The 19517-nt window shown below is 32.8% G+C and overlaps 1 protein-coding gene across 3 annotated transcripts in view; it reads left to right on the top strand.

Annotated features, from left to right (window-relative positions):
• DDX4 (DEAD-box helicase 4) overlaps positions 1 to 19517 on the top strand; it is an 87943-nt gene that overhangs the window by 41053 nt on the left and 27373 nt on the right. Inside the window, exons 4-9 of one of the 3 annotated variants that reach the window (XM_055332171.1) lie at positions 640 to 717; positions 2165 to 2212; positions 6522 to 6581; positions 16105 to 16206; positions 17152 to 17232; positions 18738 to 18785. In XM_055332171.1, coding sequence (XP_055188146.1) covers positions 640 to 717; positions 2165 to 2212; positions 6522 to 6581; positions 16105 to 16206; positions 17152 to 17232; positions 18738 to 18785 — 417 coding nt within the window. The remainder of the gene's footprint in view (positions 1 to 639; positions 718 to 2164; positions 2213 to 6521; positions 6582 to 16104; positions 16207 to 17151; positions 17233 to 18737; positions 18786 to 19517) is intronic. The other 2 variants (XM_055332172.1, XM_055332173.1) reach the window with 2 other exon arrangements.

Below are 19517 nucleotides of genomic sequence, written 5' to 3'. Positions count from 1 at the left end.
GTGATCCCAGAGTCCTGGGAGCCCGCTGGGAGCCTGCTTCTCCCTCTGCCTATGTCTCTGCCTCTCTCTGTCTCTCATGAATAAATAAATAAAATCTTAAAAAAAGCACAACAGGATAAGAGTATAAAATTTTCAATAGCAGGACTTCCATGCAGAAGCATAAATAAGTGGCTTTCTTCAGGGTGAGGTTTCAGTATACAGAAAATCACAGAGTTGAATTTCCTGATAAAAAGTTAAGTAACAAGTAGTAGTAGAAAGCTGTATTTCACCAGTAGTATGTTTATGTTTTTACTTTGGTATTATAATTCAAGAGTTTTTAAATAGAAGTTGCAGGATATTTTATTTTTATAAGTTTCTGTACTACTTTCTCCCTATCCTTAGAAGTCCCTTTACAGAAAAGATTGATTCATTCATTCATTTTAAGACTTTATTTTTAAGTAATTTCTACACCCAACATGGGGCTTAAATTTACCATCCTGAGATAGAGTTGCATGCTCTACCAGCTGAGCCAGACAGGTGCCCCGCCTCCCCCTTAAAAGATTTTATTTTTAAGTAATCCCAAAGATTCATTTAATTCCTAGTTTTTGATGACACAGTTAATTTTATGTTCTAAAGAGTTTTAACTCTGAACGTTTTCAGATGCTGGTGAGTCTAATAAAAGAGAGAATACATCTACAATGGGTGGTTTTGGAGTTGGAAAGAGTTTTGGAAACAGAGGTAAACTGCTTATGATACTTTATAATCACAATTTGAGTGAACCCTAGTTTTTTTTTCTGTACTCAAGACTCCCTTCCCCTGTGCCTCCCAGCAAGAGATCCATCTTACATACTTCCAAAGGTAAATTTAAATCTTCATCTAGTTGAACAAAGAACGAGTAGAAGCTTTGAAATTCTTTTCTTCCTTAAAAACTTTAAAAACTAAAAAAAAAAAAAAAAAAAAAAAAAAAACTTTAAAAACTGTATATCAGAACTGATGCAGAATTTAAGATCAAGACCAGTACTGTGTAGGTGGAAGACTTCTGAAGCATTTTGGAAACCCAGCAGTTGAAGAGGATAGAATGGAGGGAAGGGGCAGTTGTAGAGGGAAGTAGATAGAATAATCCTTTTCTGAACCAACTTGAAAGATTGCAAATCTTGAAATGGATTAAATAACTCAAAATTTAGGTTTCATGGTAATATACTCTTTCTGTACAGATTGTTTTTATTTTGAAATTATTTATCTTTTCAAGGAAAACCTTTTTTGTCACCTAATCCTATTGGTACTTATTTTTGTGTCATAATTATGTATTAAATTTCTGTGCTAAAAGGGATGTTAGATTTATGAACCTGAGATATTAAGTAGCTTTATGTATACATTCTGCATATAAATTTATGTCAGACAGTAATTGGTTTCTGTATTGCAGAAACCATGATTTAATACATTTAATATTTTATAATTTAGCTTAAATACTGATTGACAGCCATCTTATAGGGGCATTTAATTTTAATGAATATTACTCTGAATATCTTCGCACTAAAGATCATTTTTTTAAGATCCAACATTTAATACTTTTGTGAAATACTACTGATAATGCATTTAAAATTAATTTTAGAGATGTATCTGTATGCTCCAGAGACACATAAATCTAGATACAGGTTTTTATTATATGAGAAATTTGAAAGCAGAGGTAAATGAAAGATGTAAAAAAAATTTTTTTTAACAAAAAATGTTGGAAGAATTTCCTTATTATTGAGATGGGAAGGATTATTGAAGATTAGATTATAATTTGGTATTGTCCACTGGCGAATCAAGAGATTGAGTTAATTTATAAGGTTTTAAAAACTTTGGTCTTTTGAATAGAAAATATATAGTGTTTATGTTGATATATATACCCCTTTTCTGACCATCTGTATATAGAAGCATATGACATTCGAGGTAATATAACATTGGCTGGACATTTTACCTTCATTAATTGACACAAGGCAGAAGTCATAATCCAACCTGTGTTGGTTTTCTTTCGGTGTGTATATATGTAGTTCTTTGTGGTTTATCCTATTTTAAAGGGTCATCATAACTAGCAGTCCCTTTTTTGTTTGTTGTTTTTTTTTTTTTTTTTTTTTTGGTTTACCATAGAGGTATAGGTAATTGTCAGAAGTTTACAAGTTTAATTTTCTCTTTTGTATAGGTTTTTCAAATAAGTTTGAAGAAGGTGATAGCTCTGGTTTCTGGAGAGGTGAGTTCAATGTTTTTTGTAGTAGCTTTAAAATGTAATGTTCAGAGTACATGCTAAAGAGAAACTAAGATTAAGTGTCATAGTCTTTTTCAATTCTAATTTATTTAAACCTGATTTTACAAAGCAGCTGTAGGGGCATCTGGGTGGCTCAATTGGTTAAGCATCTTTCTCTGACTTAGGTCATGATCCCAGAGTCCTGGGATCGAGCCCAACACTGGGCTCCCTGCTTGGTGGGAACTCTTTTTCTCCCTTTACATGCTTGTTCTCTCTCTCTCTCTCTGTCAAATAAATAAAAATCTAAAAAATATATATTTATAAAGCAGCTATAGCCAGAGCCTTAACCAAGAATTCAGGTGTCCTAGTTTGACCTTTTGCAGCCTGCCTTAGTTAATCTATGAGGTGCAACTTTTGAATGGTTTCTTTCCTTAAGAAAAAGTGGATAATAGAAAGAACAAAACTGCATGTCCATATATACATACATTTTAGGACATGCAGGTCCCTCTTCAGCCTCACGTAATTTTTAACAGTGGGAAAAGATTCATGAGAATGTGGATGACTGCTGAAATCGGGACATTTCTGGCAAAGGTACTAACCAACTGGTTTGGAGGAATACAGAGTGATGAAAGTAGAGTAATGTTATCAGAAGATAGATTATAGTAAGTAATAGTGCTTTTAAGTAGATTAAGTAGATTTGGGTGAGACCTTGGAAACTATATTTAAAAAGCATCACTGGTGATTCTGATGTCTTTTTATTGGTAATCACTTATCTGTGGAATGTTTTTTCTTTTTTTTTTAAAAAGAGGAAGAGGGTGGGTGGGCAGAAGGGGAGAGAGAGAGAAAGAATCTTTAGCAGTCTCCATGCCTAGTACAGAGCCCATGTGGGGCTCTGTCTCATGACCTAAGCCGAAATCAATAGTCGAACACTTAACTGACTAAGCCACTCAGGTGCCCTTATCTGTATACTCTTAATAACATAATATACTTTGGAGCTGCAGACTTTGTTTCCTGTCCCTGCTATGTGAATGACTAAGAGCAAGTTGCTTAATTTCTCAGAGCCACAGTTCGTATTCTGCAGAATGGAGGACGTCTGTATTATAGGTTGTTAGGCAGGCTTAATGAAAATATAAAGTTTAATACCAGACACATTCATGGTAAATGCCATCTATCTTCATTAAATATTTGAGAGTTAATCTCATTGTACTTTTAACAGTGATTCTCAAAATCAAAACCAAGCCTAAACTGATCACCATAAAACCCTTTGGAATTAGATAGGGTTTTAATATACCTATAAGACTGTTTCTTTCCCTAAGCCATTGTCAGTCTCATTCTCCCTGATTTTCTATGCTTTTTTCATCTTATTCAAATGAAAATATACCATAGAACAAATATTTGATGGAAGGAAAAAATGACCATTTTAATTCTTTTCCATTTCTATTTTACTTAATCTTCCTTTTTAAAATCATAGAATATTCAAGATCATTTTCACTTAGCCCAGACCTTCTTCCCTTGTTGATTTTTATCAGTGGTAGGCCAGAGCACTTTTGAACACAAATTCTAGTTTCTCATGGCACCTGAAAGAACTTTCCTCCAAAATAGTCTTTCTTCTTTCTCAAGCTTACTTCCCCTAAAAAGAAAAAAAAAATGTATATGGATTGAGTTCTTTCATTCTTAAAATTGTTGTTGACAAGATGAGGAACAGATTCTGATATCATGATAGAGCTTTTATTCTACACACAAATAGCATCTTTTGTGGTTATTTTCCCTGCAGTCTCATTTCTTCCAGCTGGTTTAGTTAGTGATAAAGACCTTTAATTTTGGATTTAGACACTGTAGGTTTAAGACCCAAATTCTCCTCTTCTCAGTTATGTTACCTTGAAAAAACATATTAAGCTTCTCTGTATTTCATTTTTTCTATTTATAGAAAGAATAATACCTACTTTACAAGGTTTTTGTGAAGATTTAAAAAGTACATGTTATTCCTTTAGAACGGTGCTAAACCATACTGAATTCTGCGTTATTACTATTTAAAAAATTATATAAATATGTTTATATTGGATATCTAATATATTTACATACTAAATATATATTTAATATACTTATGTATCATGTTATTTATGTTTATATGTTTAAGTATTTATACTTTACATGTTATGTATATTTTGTATGTTTTCTATAATTAATTTTCATGTAATATATGGTCATAGCTAATCTTGGGATGATATTTCTTTTGTGCTTGGCTTTATTTCCTAACTTTACAGAAATTCTTTTTTTTTTAATAACTATTTTGAAATAGTATGAGCCTCATTACAAGTTAGAAAAATAGTAGAGAGTTTCCTTCCCCTTCTCCTAATGCAATTGTACTCTTCACCCAACTTCACCTGATGTCATTTGCCTATTATAATTTCCAGTGGGGTCAAAATAGAAGTTTGTTTTAGGGCAATAACTGGACAAAGACACTGTGAGACCCCTTTGTCCTTGTCAGATCTCAAATTAATTTGTAGATTTTTCTTATATAAGGCAATAAATGTTAGCTGTCCTCATTATTCCAGGGATGGCCAAGCTTTCCAAAATTCTTTCCTTCCTGTTAAGCTCCCTTGTAGTGTTAAAGCCTCCTTCCTGGAAAGTTGTCAATATTAAATGGCTCTTTAGGAAATATTTGGTATTTGTTGACTTCATTTTAAGTAGGAGCCTACAACAAGAGCCCTGGGTTATTTCTTTAATATTAATTGTTAAGTAGATTAGTACTTTTGCATAGGAACTTAACTGGTATCTTCTAAGCTTTCTAGATACTTGATGTCATTACTATGAGATAAAGGTCTCGGATTTTAAACACTAATGACATGTAGCAAGGTCTCTTGAAACTGTTTCTGTAATCCCCAAATGTGGCTTTGTTGGAATCTTCCAGAAAGTTTAAAGTTATTACTTAAAGTCATATTACTAACATATTTTTAAACTTTGAAAAATTATTTATTTGTTGCTGATAAACATCTCTGGGTGTGGATTCTAGGAATTAGTTAATTTATTTTATTTTTTTCTAGGAATTTATTTTTAACAAACTTTCTAGCTAATCCTTAGGCAGCCTTCAGTGTAGTAATTCTTATTCCACTGTTTAGAAAATGGTAATGTTACTTGATAATGTCATTAAAAACAGAAAAAACAAGATATCCCCCAATTGTTTCATTAGGATGATTGGGGAAAAGTTTGCATATGTTTAAAAAAAAAACACTAATGCCTAACCTTTAGTAAGAAAGGCAAATTACAGACATATTGATAGCATTTTAAAAAGAATTGTCGGGGATCCCTGGGTGGCTCAGTGGTTTAGTGTCTTGCCTTTGGCCTAGGGCGTGGTCCTAGAGTCCTGGGATCTAGTTCCGCATCCGGTTCCCTGCATGGAACCTGCTTCTCCCTCTGCCTGTGTCTCTGCCCCCCCCCCCCCCCCGTGTGTCTCATGAATAAATAAAATCTTTAAAAAAAATTGTCATGTATTTCTTATGGTGTATGGCCTACATTTAAGAACCACTTGACTGCTTTAATAGTTTAGATATTTATTTATTTATTTATTTTTATTTTATTTTATTTTATTTTTTTATTTATGATAGTCACAGAGAGAGAGAGAGAGAGAGAGAGAGAGAGAGAGAGAGGCAGAGACACAGGCAGAGGGAGAAGCAGGCTCCATGCACCGGGAGCCCGATGTGGGATTCGATCCCGGGTCTCCAGGATCGCGCCCTGGGCCAAAGGCAGGCGCCAATCCGCTGTGCCACCCAGGGATCCCTATTTCTTTTTTTAAATAAATTTTATTTATTCATGAGAGACACACAGAGGCAGAGACATAGGCAGAGGCGAGAAACAGGCTTCTCTCAAGGATCCTGATGTGGAATTCGATCCCAGGACTGGGATCATGCCCTAAGCCAAAGGCAGATGCTCAACCCCTGAGTCACTCAGGTGTCCCTAGTTTAGATATTTCTGAAACCATTTTCAATCGTATCAATATTGATGACATTCTTATTTTTTTACTTGTGTGGAGCACTTGGGAAATAGTGAGTTCTCAGTTATACACTTAACATTTAACATTTAGATACGTGAAATGATTTGTATAGTTGACTGAATAATGTCTTTTTCTGTTGCTAAAATTATTTCAAGAATTAAAATGTTCAAAAAAATAAAATTAAAAAAAGAATTAAAATGTTCATATTTTAACTTAATATTCATTTTCCTCACTAATTTATACTGTGATAGTGCTTTTCTTTAGATATTACAACTTTAAAGTTAATTATTTAGATCCTATTCACATGTTAAATTTTTATTCAAGAATCTAATAATGACTGTGAAGATAATCAAACACGGAACAGAGGATTTTCCAAAAGAGGCGGTAAGGACCACATTTTGGAATGATTTGTACTTAGACTTTCTAAGGTCACTGGATTTTTTTCCCTAAAGATCTCCAGAATGTGCTGTGAAGTACAGAATAGGGACTGTGAGTTCTGGTCAGTCACAATATCTTTGAACTGGGATGTCTCTCTGAATAGAATATTTGGATTTGTGGGAGAATGAAGAAATTGTAGATTACATTTTGTTCGGGTCTGGCAGTGCTCTACCATACTCTGCTGATTCGGCCTCTAATGAAGTTGAGGTGAGATGGTATAAACATTACTATATTTAATTCTTGATAATTTCTGGGTAGACATGTTAAAATAGCAACAATAAAACCCATGAAAACATAGTGAACTTATAAAATTTTTAAAGTTGTGCAAACCTACTTATAATAAAAGAGTTTATTCTTAGGAACTATATATGATAATCAGATACATCATTTTACTGTATTGAGAACATCATTTTCTTTTGCCCATTAGATAGCCCATTGAATACCAGGCCCTTCCTAGTACAGCTAGGACTCGTATGCCCTTCAAAATAGCCTTCTTAGGGCTGTGAGGTGGGGAAGAATTTGGTGAATGAGGGTTAGCTATTTGTCATAAATTGGGATGTTTTTTAATGATTGCAGGGGGACATGTAATGACAAGGAGAAAGTTTAGCTAAGAAAAAGTCAGATTCTTCTTTTAGAATTGCCTTTTTCCCCTTTTAACAAGCAATTTTTAACATTTAATGTTCCTCAGACATTGTTCTTAGTTTTAAATATTTGGTTGTTTTCTGCAGCCCAGTATCTTCCTCAATATTTTCTTTTTTTAAAAAAAAATATTTTCTTTAAATTAGTCTAATTCGTATTTAAGTGAGGTAATCAAAAGCCAGTTGCAGATCTTTATGCTTGATCCTGGCTTAATGACTAATACAGAATGACTGGCAGGGAATCGTTCATTTTTGCACATCTCTGATGGCTATTCTATTTAATTATATATATTTGGAGGTAGAAAATTTGCACATGGTGGTCACTCAGTAAATTACCAATATGTATGCATTAATATAAGCATATTTAAGTTTATATTGAAATATGACATATATATATATATATATATATATATATATATATATATATAGCACCAGACATGTGCATACCTCATTCGTACCTGTGTAGCTCAATGATTTCTCATTAACTGAACACACCTGGGCTTAGTGTGTTTATAAGCATCCAAATCAAGAAATAGAAATTACTGGCACCTCCAGAAGTCCCTTTTATGCTCATTTTCATTCACTCCCACTCCATGGTTAACTTTTATTCTGACTTTTAGCAACTTAGGCTAATTTTCTGTTTTTGTACTTGATATAAATGGAATCATGCAACATACTCTTCTCCGTCCATCTTCTGCTTAATGTATTTGTGAGATGCATTCATAGTGTTGTTTGCAGTTGTAGATCATTATTGCTATACAGGTTCTTTGGTTCTACTGTTATGCTAATGATGGCTGTTTGGATGTCTTTCAGTTTTAGGCTATTTTGAAGCTGCTGCTGTGGATGTTCTAGTACATTTCTTTTGGTACTATTGGTATATATTCAGAAGTAGAATTGCTGGCTCATAGATTTTGTATATTTTTTGCTTTAATAGCTACTGTCAAATGTTTTCAAGATAGGTATACTCCCACATCTTCACCAACGCCTGGTATTTTCTTTTTAAGTTTAACCATTCTACTAAGTTTGTGGTGATATATCTTATTGTGGTTATAATTTGCCTTTTCTTGATGGACTAATGAAATATGCAGTGCTTCATATGTTCACTGGCCATTTGCACATCATCTTTTGTGTAGTGCTGATTCAAATCTTCTGCCATCTTTTCTGTTGGGTGTTTGTTTTTACCTTTTCATTGGCAAATAATTTAAAACTTAGAGAAAGTTTGTAAAGTAGTAAAAATAACTCTTGGATGACATTTATATTGGGAGTCTCTTTGCTTCCTCTAAAGTCATGAAGATAACTCTCTTCTATTTTTCTTTTAGAATTTTATCTTTTTAGGGATCCCTGGGTGGCTCAGTGGTTTAGCGCCTGCCTTTGGCCCAGGGCATGATCCTGGAGACCCGGGATCGAGTTCTGCATCAGGCTCCCTGCATGGAGCCTGCTTCTCCCTCTGCCTGTGTCTCTGCCCCTCTCTCTCTCTGCTTCTCTCATGAATAAATAAATAAAAGTCTTTTAAAAATAATAGAATTTTATCTTTTTAACTTCCACATTCAGATTGTAATTCATCTGGACTTTATTTTTGTATATGGTGTAAATAAGGATCAAGGTACATTTTTTCTTTTTTTCTCCATGAGGGCATCCGTTTGATCCCATATCACATACTGAAACACTTTTCCTTCCACTCTAAACTACAAGGCCTCCTTTGCCCTAAATCAGGGGACAGTATATATGCATGACTGTTCCTGGACTTGGTTCCTTTCCTCTAGTTAGTTGCTATATTTTGACATCTTTGCTATATAGCCTGATTAGTGCAATTCATAATAGATCTCAGTATTTGGTAGGGCAAGTCTTCCAAGTTCATTGTTCTTCAGTATTCTGGGTTATTCTTAGGGTTTTTTTTTTTTTTTGTATTGTGATTTTTAGAATCAGTTTATCAATTTTCAGGAAAAAAACCTAATGACGTATTTTGGGGATTGCATTGAATTTGAGGGGAATGACCATCTTTATGATATTGAGTTTTGATCCATGAATATCCCTGTTTGAGTAGATCTTTAGTTTTTCCTAGTTGTGTTTTGCAGTTTCCACTAGAGAGTTATTAAACATCTTTCTTTAAGTGTCTGATATTTTGTGATGCATATGTTTTTTATTTATCTATTACTCCATATAACATAGGTTTCACAATTTTAGAGATATACCTCAGTAGTTTTAAATATATTTACTGTGTTGTATGCCCATCTCACCATTTAATTCCTGAACATTTCTTTTCTTCCCCCCCCTCCCAAACCCTGTGTCTATCAGCAGTTATTCCCATTTCCCTTTTTTCTCCATTCTTTGACAACCATTAATCGACTTTCTGTAGATATGGATTTGCTGATTCTGGACATTTCATTCATATAAATGGAATTATGTAATATGTGGTCTCTTGTGTTTTCTTTCACTTAGGATGATCTTTTCAAGGTTTGTCCATGTTGTAACATGTGATAGTACTTAATTACTTGTGATGGCTGAGTAATATTTCACTATACAGTTATACAACATTCTGTTTATCAGTTGATTGATTACTGGATTGTTTCTATTTTTGGGTTATTATGACTAATACTGTTATCAACTTCTGTGTACAAGTTTTATGTGAACATATGTTTTAATTTTTCTGGTACATATACCCAGGAGTGAAAATGCCAGATTATTTTTCACAGCAGCTTCACCAATTTATATTCCTTCCAACAGCGTATAGGTGTCCCAGTTTCTTTGTATCCTCACTAATCTTTGTTACTATATGTCTTGTTGGCAGTAGTGATTTTTGTGGGTGTAAAATGGTATCTCATTGTCATTTCGATTTGTGTTTCCTGATGGCTGGCTGTATGTTGAACAGCTTTTCATGTGTGTATTGGCTATTTGTATCCCTTTTGAAGGAAGGTCTATCCAGATCATTTGCTTATTTAAAAAATTGGTTTGTCTTTTAAAGAATTCTTTTTATCTTCTTGATACATGTTCTGTCAGATAGATGGTTTGCAGATATATTCTCCTTTCTGTTACCTTTTTGTTTTCTTGATGGTGTTCTCTGAAGCACAGAAGTTTTAAATTTTGATGCTGTCTAGTTTATTTTTTCATTTGTTGGTTGTGCTTTTCTTGTATCTAGAAAACCTTTGCCTCTTATGGGGTCATGTAGATTTCACCCATGTTTCCTTTTAATACTTTTTTATTTTGCTCTTTAGTCCCTTCTGAGTTCATTTTTGTATGTGATGTGAGGGAGGGTTCCTACTTAATTCTTTTGCAAGTGACTATCCCAGTACCATTTGTTCATGTTTTATATTGATAGGTATAGGTGTAAATCTCTTTAAATTTATCCTATTAGGAGTTGATTAAGCTTCTTGGATGTGGGAATTAATATTTTTTGTCAAATTTGAGAAAATAACTATGACATAAAATCTGCCATTTTAATTAAATTTAATGGCATTAAGTACATTTACAGTGTTGTGCAATTGTCACCACAGTTTCCAAAATTGAAACAGAAACATAAGCAGAAATCTGTACCCATTATATAGTCAGTCCCTTTATTTTCTTTCCCTGAGTTCCTGGTAAACTCTATTCTATGTTTTCCTTGAATTTGCCTCTATTCTAGGTATTTTATATAAGTGGAATCACACATTTTCTCTTTTGTGACTGGCTTAATTCACTTAGCATGTTTTCAGTGATTGTTTATGTTGTAGCATGTATTTGAACAAAGAACATTTCTTTTTATGGCTAAATAATTATCCCTTGTATGTATAATACCACATTTTATCCATTCATCTATCGATGAACATTTGGGGTTTTTACTTACTTTGGCTATGTGAATAATGCTCCTGTGAACATTCATATATATGTATCTGTTTGAGTCCTTGTCTTTGCATCTTTTGAATATATGCCTAGAAGTGGAATTGCCAGGAGATGGAACTGAAGTAAGTTGAAATATGCCACAGAGTTCACTGTTTCTTACTGAGAATCAGCTTTTTATTTTTATTTAATTTAATTAATTAATTAATTAATTAATTTATTTATTTTTTGAGAGAATCAGCTTTTAAAAAATAGTCTCTGGATTACTGCAAGCCTGATTAGTTTTCATTTTGGAAAATGTTAATTCTGACAGTTTTTGTTCATTTTTTTTTTCTTTTTTGGAGAAGCAGAATTTGGAGTTTCTCACTTTGCAGTTTTTGCTGATGTTAGTGATCTATATCATTTAAAATTTTTCATTTTGTTTGCTAGTATATAGAAATAAAATTGAATTTTGTATATTGAAGGTTGAGTGACCTCGCTAAATTTATGGTAAGTACTTTTTGAAATGAAATATTCATGTTTACACAAAGTTTAAATGATTTATAAAATTACTCTTTTAAGAGCTGCAAGAGATTGTCAGTTGTCACTTCTGAAATGCAGAATATACTTCATGGAAGGACTAATGTCACCTTTAAAAGTATATTAATGTTATTTTATGAAAAGTGACATTTAAAGTAAATTTTGAAATATTTCAATAACTCAGAAAAGCACAGAATATTCTATTATAAACACTTGTATGACCACTACCTGGATTTAACAGGAACTTTTTGTCATATGTTACTTCATATATAGAAAAAAAAATCCACAATTGTTGGAAGACCCACCTTCCCTCTGTATTTTATATATCATTTTCCCAGAGGTAACTTTTTAAAAACATTGGTGTGTAGTGTATACTCCTATTCATACTTTTAAAAAGTTTATTATACCTAGTTTTTGTGATTTTTTTTTTTTTAAAGATTTTAAGTAGTCTCTGTACCCAGTAGGGCTCAAACTTATACTCCGAGGTCAAGAGTTGCATGCTCTACTGACGAAGGCAGCCAGGCACCCCAACCCCCATTTTTGTGACCTTTTTATTCCAAGTTTTTAAAGATTTATATGTTGAAGTATAGATCTAGTTCATTTATTTTAACTTTTATAATGTTTTACTTACCTTGTCAATTTATTATTTTCTATTCTTAAAAAAGATTTTATTTACTTATTCATGAGAGACATTATAGGGAGCCTAATGTGGGACTCGATCCCAGGACCCCAGGATCATGACCTGAGCCAAAGGCAGATGCTCAGTCACTGAGCCACCCAGGCATCCAAAAACAAATTATTTTTAAAACCATGTAGAATATGTAGAGTTTCTATCCCTACCTTCTAACCAGAAAGTCATGCAGAATTTTAATTCTGTAGGATATCCATGTTCTTTTTACCTCTAATTATTAGGCTCCTTATATAATTAGAAACTGGCATAAGCTTTGGGGAAAAAAAGAGAATGTTCATTTACATGTTTGTGTATCTCCTGTGTATGGAATTAAAAGCTATAGATACTGGAGGTAGGGAGTCATTATATAGTCATTTGCTTAGTAGAGAAACTATTTTTGAAAAGGCACCAAATTGAATTTACAGAAAGCAGTAGTTATTGATTGAAAACATAATAGATTAAACAGATTAAACGAAGATGAGTAGAATAAATGAATCCAAAGATCTGAGGAAATTCTATTTGAGAATGGAAAACACGAAAGCATTTAATTGATATGGGAGATAAAATAAGTAGCTCTGTTATTCTAACAAATGTCTAAGTATCACTTGAAGAGAGAACAGAGAAAATGGGAGGAGGCGAAGCAGGGAAAAGAAGGCTATTCAGAGACTAGTTGATAGACTTTTCCAGAGTTAAGGAGGTACAAGAATCTTGAGCAAATGAAAAAAAAAATTACACCCTTATCTGTATATTGACATTGCAAAATTACGAAGATAAAAATAATTAGAACTAACAGAGAAAAAAGACAGATACACCTGTAAAGGAACAACAGAGAGCAGAATTTTTTCCCCATAAAGGTGGAGAACATAATAGAGTAGAATTTAGAATCCTGAGGGAGAGTAGTTCTGAATTCAAACTGCTATATCCAGATAATTTAGGTGTCAGAAAACACCCAGATAAAGATGGTGTTGAGTACTGTCAGGCCACTGAGGAAAGAACTACTTAATTATGGTATTAGCAGGAAAGAAACAATGCAACAAGAAAGAAGTAGGAAGCAATGATGAGCAAAACTAAATAAACACACATTTTAAAATTGATAAACATATTGGTAAACAAGTAAGTCTGACTCTAGAAGATTGTAGTAATGTAAATTAATTTAGGGGTTTTAGAAATAACTAAAATACTAGCAAATGAAAATACTTTAGTTCTTTGTCAACTCAGTAGGAAAGAGAACAGATTGAAACTAATTTCAGAATTTCTTAAAAATGGTTGAATTGAAGGATAATAAGAAAAAGGATGTAATATATAACCTTCTAGTGGAAGAAATCCAATAGAATAGAAGGCTAGGACTTTGAGGAAGGAGACAAGGCTGAAAAGAAATATTTCTTATTTATACTGAAATTGGAGAATAAAGCAAAAACATAAAATGCAGCATTTGGAAAATCGATAGGACAGAAAGGAAAACAAAATACATTGAAAAACTTAGGGTAAGGAGAACACAAAATAGGATGATAGAAGTAAAAAATGGATATGTTAGTAATCATATGTTAACAGTAAATGTAATTTCAATGTAGAGTTGAAAATAGAAAAAAATGTCAGTCCAATATTAACCCCAATAAACTGACATAGAAATGGGAGACAAAATAGACTCTAAAGCAGACATATTAAGAATAAAGAAATAATTACTTAGTGATAAAAGTCAAGTTTACTGGGAAGTTATTATAGTTTGGAACATGGCTTGAAATCTAACAACATATTTTTAAGTATTTAAAGTAAAAGTAAACATAATTATATGGAAAAATTTGCAAATTCTAGTTAAACCTCTAATCCTGGATTTAAATAATTTTTCCCTTAGAATTGACAGAATAAGCAGACCAGAATTGATTATGACTGTGAGATCTATGAAGTTTTGAATACCATTTATTAAGCTTGATTTAATATTTGTGCTTGGAATAATATGCCCCATATTATAAATTACACATTCTTTTTCAGCATATGGAAAATACTATAATTTTACTATCAGTTAAGGCGAAGAGGTAGCCCCAAAATATAACAGAATTTATCACAAACTGTGTCCTCTTGTTAAAGTATCATGAAAGTAGAAATCCATAATGAAAAGCCTAACCCTTGAGATTTGGAAACTGAAAATTTCAATTTATGAATTAAAATTCATATGGCAGTAATAATGTATTTAGAACTGAATTGGCAGTAAAAACATCAAAACCTATTAAGCAGCTAACTTTTTAAGGAAAGTTTATAGTCTTAAATATATGGAGTAGAAAAGAAGTGAGCTAAGTGTTCAACTTAAGTAATTAAAAACTTAGTAGAAGCCACTTAAAAAGATAATAAACATGAATGAAACAGAAACAATGAAGTATTATTCAACAGTTAAAAAGATAATAAACATGAATGAAACAGAAACAATGAAGTATTATTCAACAGTAAAATGAAGTACATTTTTACAAATCAACAAGAACAAAGGTGGATTAAAGAGGCAGGACCAAGAATATATTCTGTATAATTCCATTACATAAAGCTCAAACACAAAACTGACCAATATGTTGCATAAAGATATATACATAGTTGGTAAAATTAAGAGCAAGGAAATTAAAAATAATTTAGGATATTGGTTGAGAAAGAAAGGGAAATATTATAGAGAAAAAGACTATCCATGGCTCCAGAGGTATTGAAAATTTTTTGTTTTAAGCTGGGTAGTGAGTCCATAGGTTTTGATTTTATTTTTTAAACTTGTATATACACACACACACACACACACACACACACACACATATACATATGTTTTATATATTTTATTCATGTTCACACACCAAAGTAACATACCTTAAAAAGAAGTGGATCAAAAAGATAAACTGTCTCTTAAAAGAGATAAACCCCAACAAAGTTTATTCAAAGATAAAGAGGCACAAATAAATTAGAATTAAAAGGTGGATATAATTATTGACAAAAAGATTATTGCCAGATTGAGGAATCTAAGTTTTAAGTAGTAGATGTATAACTTTGAATTTACCTTACATTAAGTCTGCCCTTTAGGTTTTAAAAACCCATGTAATTCAATATCAAGAAATATATGGAGAATTTTTACCTTTATTGATCAGTTTCTTTGGGTGTAAAATAGTGACGGGTTCATAAACTAAATCTCCGTTTCCTTATTTTCTTCCCAGTTGACATTTTGGTTTTGAATTGATCTTGTTTTGCTGCAGGTGGGATCAAATTTTACTTGAGCTGTTTATTCTGATTTTTGGTATTCAGTTGAATTAATACATTATTTATAGCAGGAAATCAGACTTTATATATGCCTATATATCTGTGCTTTGAGTAAGGTGTTTTACTATTTTCTGTAAAGAATAAATAGAAGTATAGATTTATCTAATCCTTCTCTACATTGTAAAAATCTTGTTAATGATCCAACTGTGGCAACTTTCATTGTTTTACAAGTGACACTTTTTCCTTTTAGTCATTTTTAGTTTTTTTTTTTTAAGTAAACTCTACCCTCAACATGGGTTTAAACTCAAGACCCTGAAGCCAAGATCACATATTCTACCAACTAAGCCAGCCAGCCACCCCTAGTCATTTTTAGTTTTCTCAAAGTAAGCATTGTTTTTTTTTTTTTAAATTGTAGCTATGTTTGTTTATGTTAGTTAAGTTGAACCCTTATAGGTCAAATATGACATTTCTTTTTAGTAACAATGTCTTAAAATGTTTAAAGTCATTGAAATGTGCATGGCTTAAATTAAATTTGGCCACCATTTCTCCAAGATTTTTGTTGTTGTTTTGTATTGTTTTTTTTTGTGTGTGTGTTTTAATACTATAGGCTTTCAAGATGGAAATGATTCAGAAGCTTCAGGGTCATCTAGAAGAGGTGGAAGAGGTAGTTTCCGAGGTTGCCGTGGAGGATTTGGTCTAGGAAATCCAAGTTAGTAGTGAATTACAAACGGTGTGCTTTATCTATTAGGTTTTATTTTTCATCATTTCCTCCTTAACACATAATATTGTTGAGAGGATTATATGAGAATAGCTTCGCAGACTGGTACATAATCACCTACATTGTATATAACATTATTTTTTAGACCCATATCTAATTGCATACTTGTTAGTTGGAATATATGAATCTTTCTAGAAGTTTGTGTGACTCAGCTCTTTAATCTTATTTAAGTGTTTTACAGCTCTGATGATGATGACCAAGCTTAGAAAGAGATGGCCTTCTCTAAGTTTCTACCCCTCATTGTACATTTACTAATGTGGCTTTCTCCCTTAAATTACTCCAGCCATCATTCCTTGGAGCTAGGGGTATTGACTTCAGATGTCACTGTTGGATTGCATTTGTCTCTTAATGGTTAGATTAGTGGTTTTGGAAGTTAAATTTGTAATAATGATTTAATAAATGTGTAAGAGATTAGTGAATTGTCACATTTAAAAAAGAGTAGGGGTCCAGGGGTTGTTGTTCAGGACTTGAAAGCTTTCAATTGGCAACAGTGGGAGTAAGGGGGTGCTATTCTGGAGAGTAAGTAATGAGATTATGTAATTCTGAAATTTTGGGGGCAGTAACAGTTTACTTTTTGGAGGTTCTTTAACTTTTGCTTATATGTTATTTTAACATAGCATTGGCCCTAGCTTCTTTTATAAAATAATTTTAATAAAATAAAACTTTGAGGACGTAATTTATAATTGAAAGAAATAGTTTGTGGAGAAGTCCTTTGTATGGTACTTAGAAGAATGCTCATTTTGATTCCTGTAAAATTTAAACTGTTTTGCCTCACATCTTTAATTTCTGGCACTATAATTTGATTTTCTTTTCTTTGCTGTATGGTTTTAAAACTTCTTAAAAGTAACAATCTCATTTTATTATGTACAAATATAGATAGGGAATATGAACAAGATGAGGGAACACAGCGCACTGGTGGCCCTTTTGGTTCTAGAAGACCAGTATTAAGTGGTGCAGGTAAGAAATAGAATTTCTTATTGAATGTTAATAATTTATATATGATTTTAGCTCTATAGTTAGTAACCTAATATGTTTAAGTATACTAGGTTAGCTCATGATTTTCTCTGCTTTTTAGACCAGCAGGCAAAAATTCATGGGCAAGTTTGCCTTCCTTACAAAATTGTGCATTGTGAATTACTTCTTCTCTCTTATCTACCAGTTAATTTGAGGTGTAAATTATAGCTTTATTTGGGGGAAGGAAAATTAAATTTGCAATAGTTTCTAGTTTCTTTTTTTAAAAGATTTTATTTATTCATGAGACACACACACACACACACACACACACACACAGAGGCAGATACACAGGCAGAGGAAGAAGCAAGCTCCATGAAGGAAGCCTGATGTGGGACTCGATCTGGGACTCTGGGATCACGCTCTGAGCCAAAGGCAGAAGCTCAACCGCTGAGCCACCCAGGTGTCCCTGCAATAGTTTCAAAGACAGAACTCTGAGTTACGGGATTTGAGGAGAAAATGAAAAACAAAAAAACCACAGTTGTTGATAAAAATGTGCAAATGTGGATAAACTGGTATATCAAGACAATAGAATATTATTGAGCACTAAAAGGAAATGAGCTTTCAAAGTATGAAAAGATAAGGAGGAACCCTAAATGCATGTTATTAAGTGAAGGAAGCCAATATGGATAGGCTACATACTGTATAAGTTCTAACTTTATGAAGTTCTGGAAAAGGAACAACTCTGGAGAAGGGTAAAAACATCAGTGGTTGCCAGGGGTCGTGGGGAGGTATGAATTGCATGAGGATTTTTTAGGATAGTGAAAATACTTTATATGATACATTAATGGTGGATACATGTCATTTTATATTTGTCCAAATGCATAGAATGTACATCAAGAGTGAGCCTTAATGTAAACTTGGATTATGCCATGTCAGCTTGAGTTCATCAGCTTTAACAAATGTACTACTCTGATGGGGGATATTGATGATGAGGGAGGCTCTTCAAATATGGGGGAAGGAGCAGGTATATGGGAAATCTCTGTTCCTTTCCTTCAATTTTTCTGTAAACTCGAAACTCTCAAAAACAAAACCAAACCAAACCAGGAAGTCTTTGAACAATGTTCAAATGAAGAAAAGTTTTAAAATAAATGTAGAATTAAGAGATGGATAGATGAAGGGACCAGGAATCCTCAACACTTAATACTTGAATAGAAATAGCTATATGGTTTACATGTTCAAGGAAGACCCAATAGGGGCACCTGGGTGGCTCAGTCAGTTAAGCATCTGCCTTCAGCTCAGGTCATGATCCTGAGGTCCCAGGATAGAGCCCCATGTTGGGCTCCCTGCTCAGTGGGGAGTCTGCTGCTCCCTCTGCCCCTCTACTCACTTGTGCTTGCACGCTCTCTCTCTCTAATAAATAGGTAAAATATTTAAATAAAAAAGGAGAACTGTGTTTAAAAAAATGAGCTGAGTTTTCTCAAAATAATCTGCAAAAAAATGCATTACAGGTAATGGTGACACTTACCAAAGCAGAAGTGGCAGTGGAAGTAGACGAGGTAAGTTCTTACTTGGTTTACCTATAAATGGTTAACATTATGGAATCTCAACTTAATTTTTAAAGTTAAAGGTAACAGTTACTGCTTTTATACACTTTGAGAAGTAGACATTTGTTCCACCTGTTTTGGAGAGTTATTTAATACTCCTCAGTGTAACAGTTCCATTATAGGAATTATATACCATAGATGTATTTGCTCAATGTATGCACAAGGGTGTTTTTCACCGAAGCTTCATTTATAATAAATAAAACCTGAAAAGCAACCAAAATTCATTGACAAATAATGGTTTAATAAATAATATAACCATAAAACGGGATACTGTCCAGATGTTGAAGATTGAAATATGTCTATATGTACACGTTCTTATAATAAAACAATGCTTTTTCATGAGTTAGTTATTTAATTTGGCATAAGGCATAAAGTTTCAGTATACATGATTTTGTACTATGAAAAATTTTTTCAGAGTTACAAATGTTTAGATTTCATAATACAAAAGTTAAAATGCTTTCCAGACTAGGAAAATAATAAAACTTGTTTGATGTCTCTGAAAAATCCTCAGTGATCTTTAGTAGTCTGAGAGCATTCAAATAGATGACCCCCTGGAACTGTCTTTATTTCTCCCCTTGATTCTTAGATTCTTCATTATAGGAGGAGGTTATTAATGGCTAGTTAAACTATATCTACAAATGCTCAAATCTTGTTGGGAAAAGGATTTCAAGACCTGTGGATGTT

This window comes from Nyctereutes procyonoides, unplaced genomic scaffold (assembly GCF_905146905.1).
Source record: "Nyctereutes procyonoides isolate TBG_1078 unplaced genomic scaffold, NYPRO_anot_genome, whole genome shotgun sequence".
NCBI lineage: Eukaryota > Metazoa > Chordata > Mammalia > Carnivora > Canidae > Nyctereutes > Nyctereutes procyonoides.
This window is presented reverse-complemented; position numbering and strand designations above follow the sequence as displayed.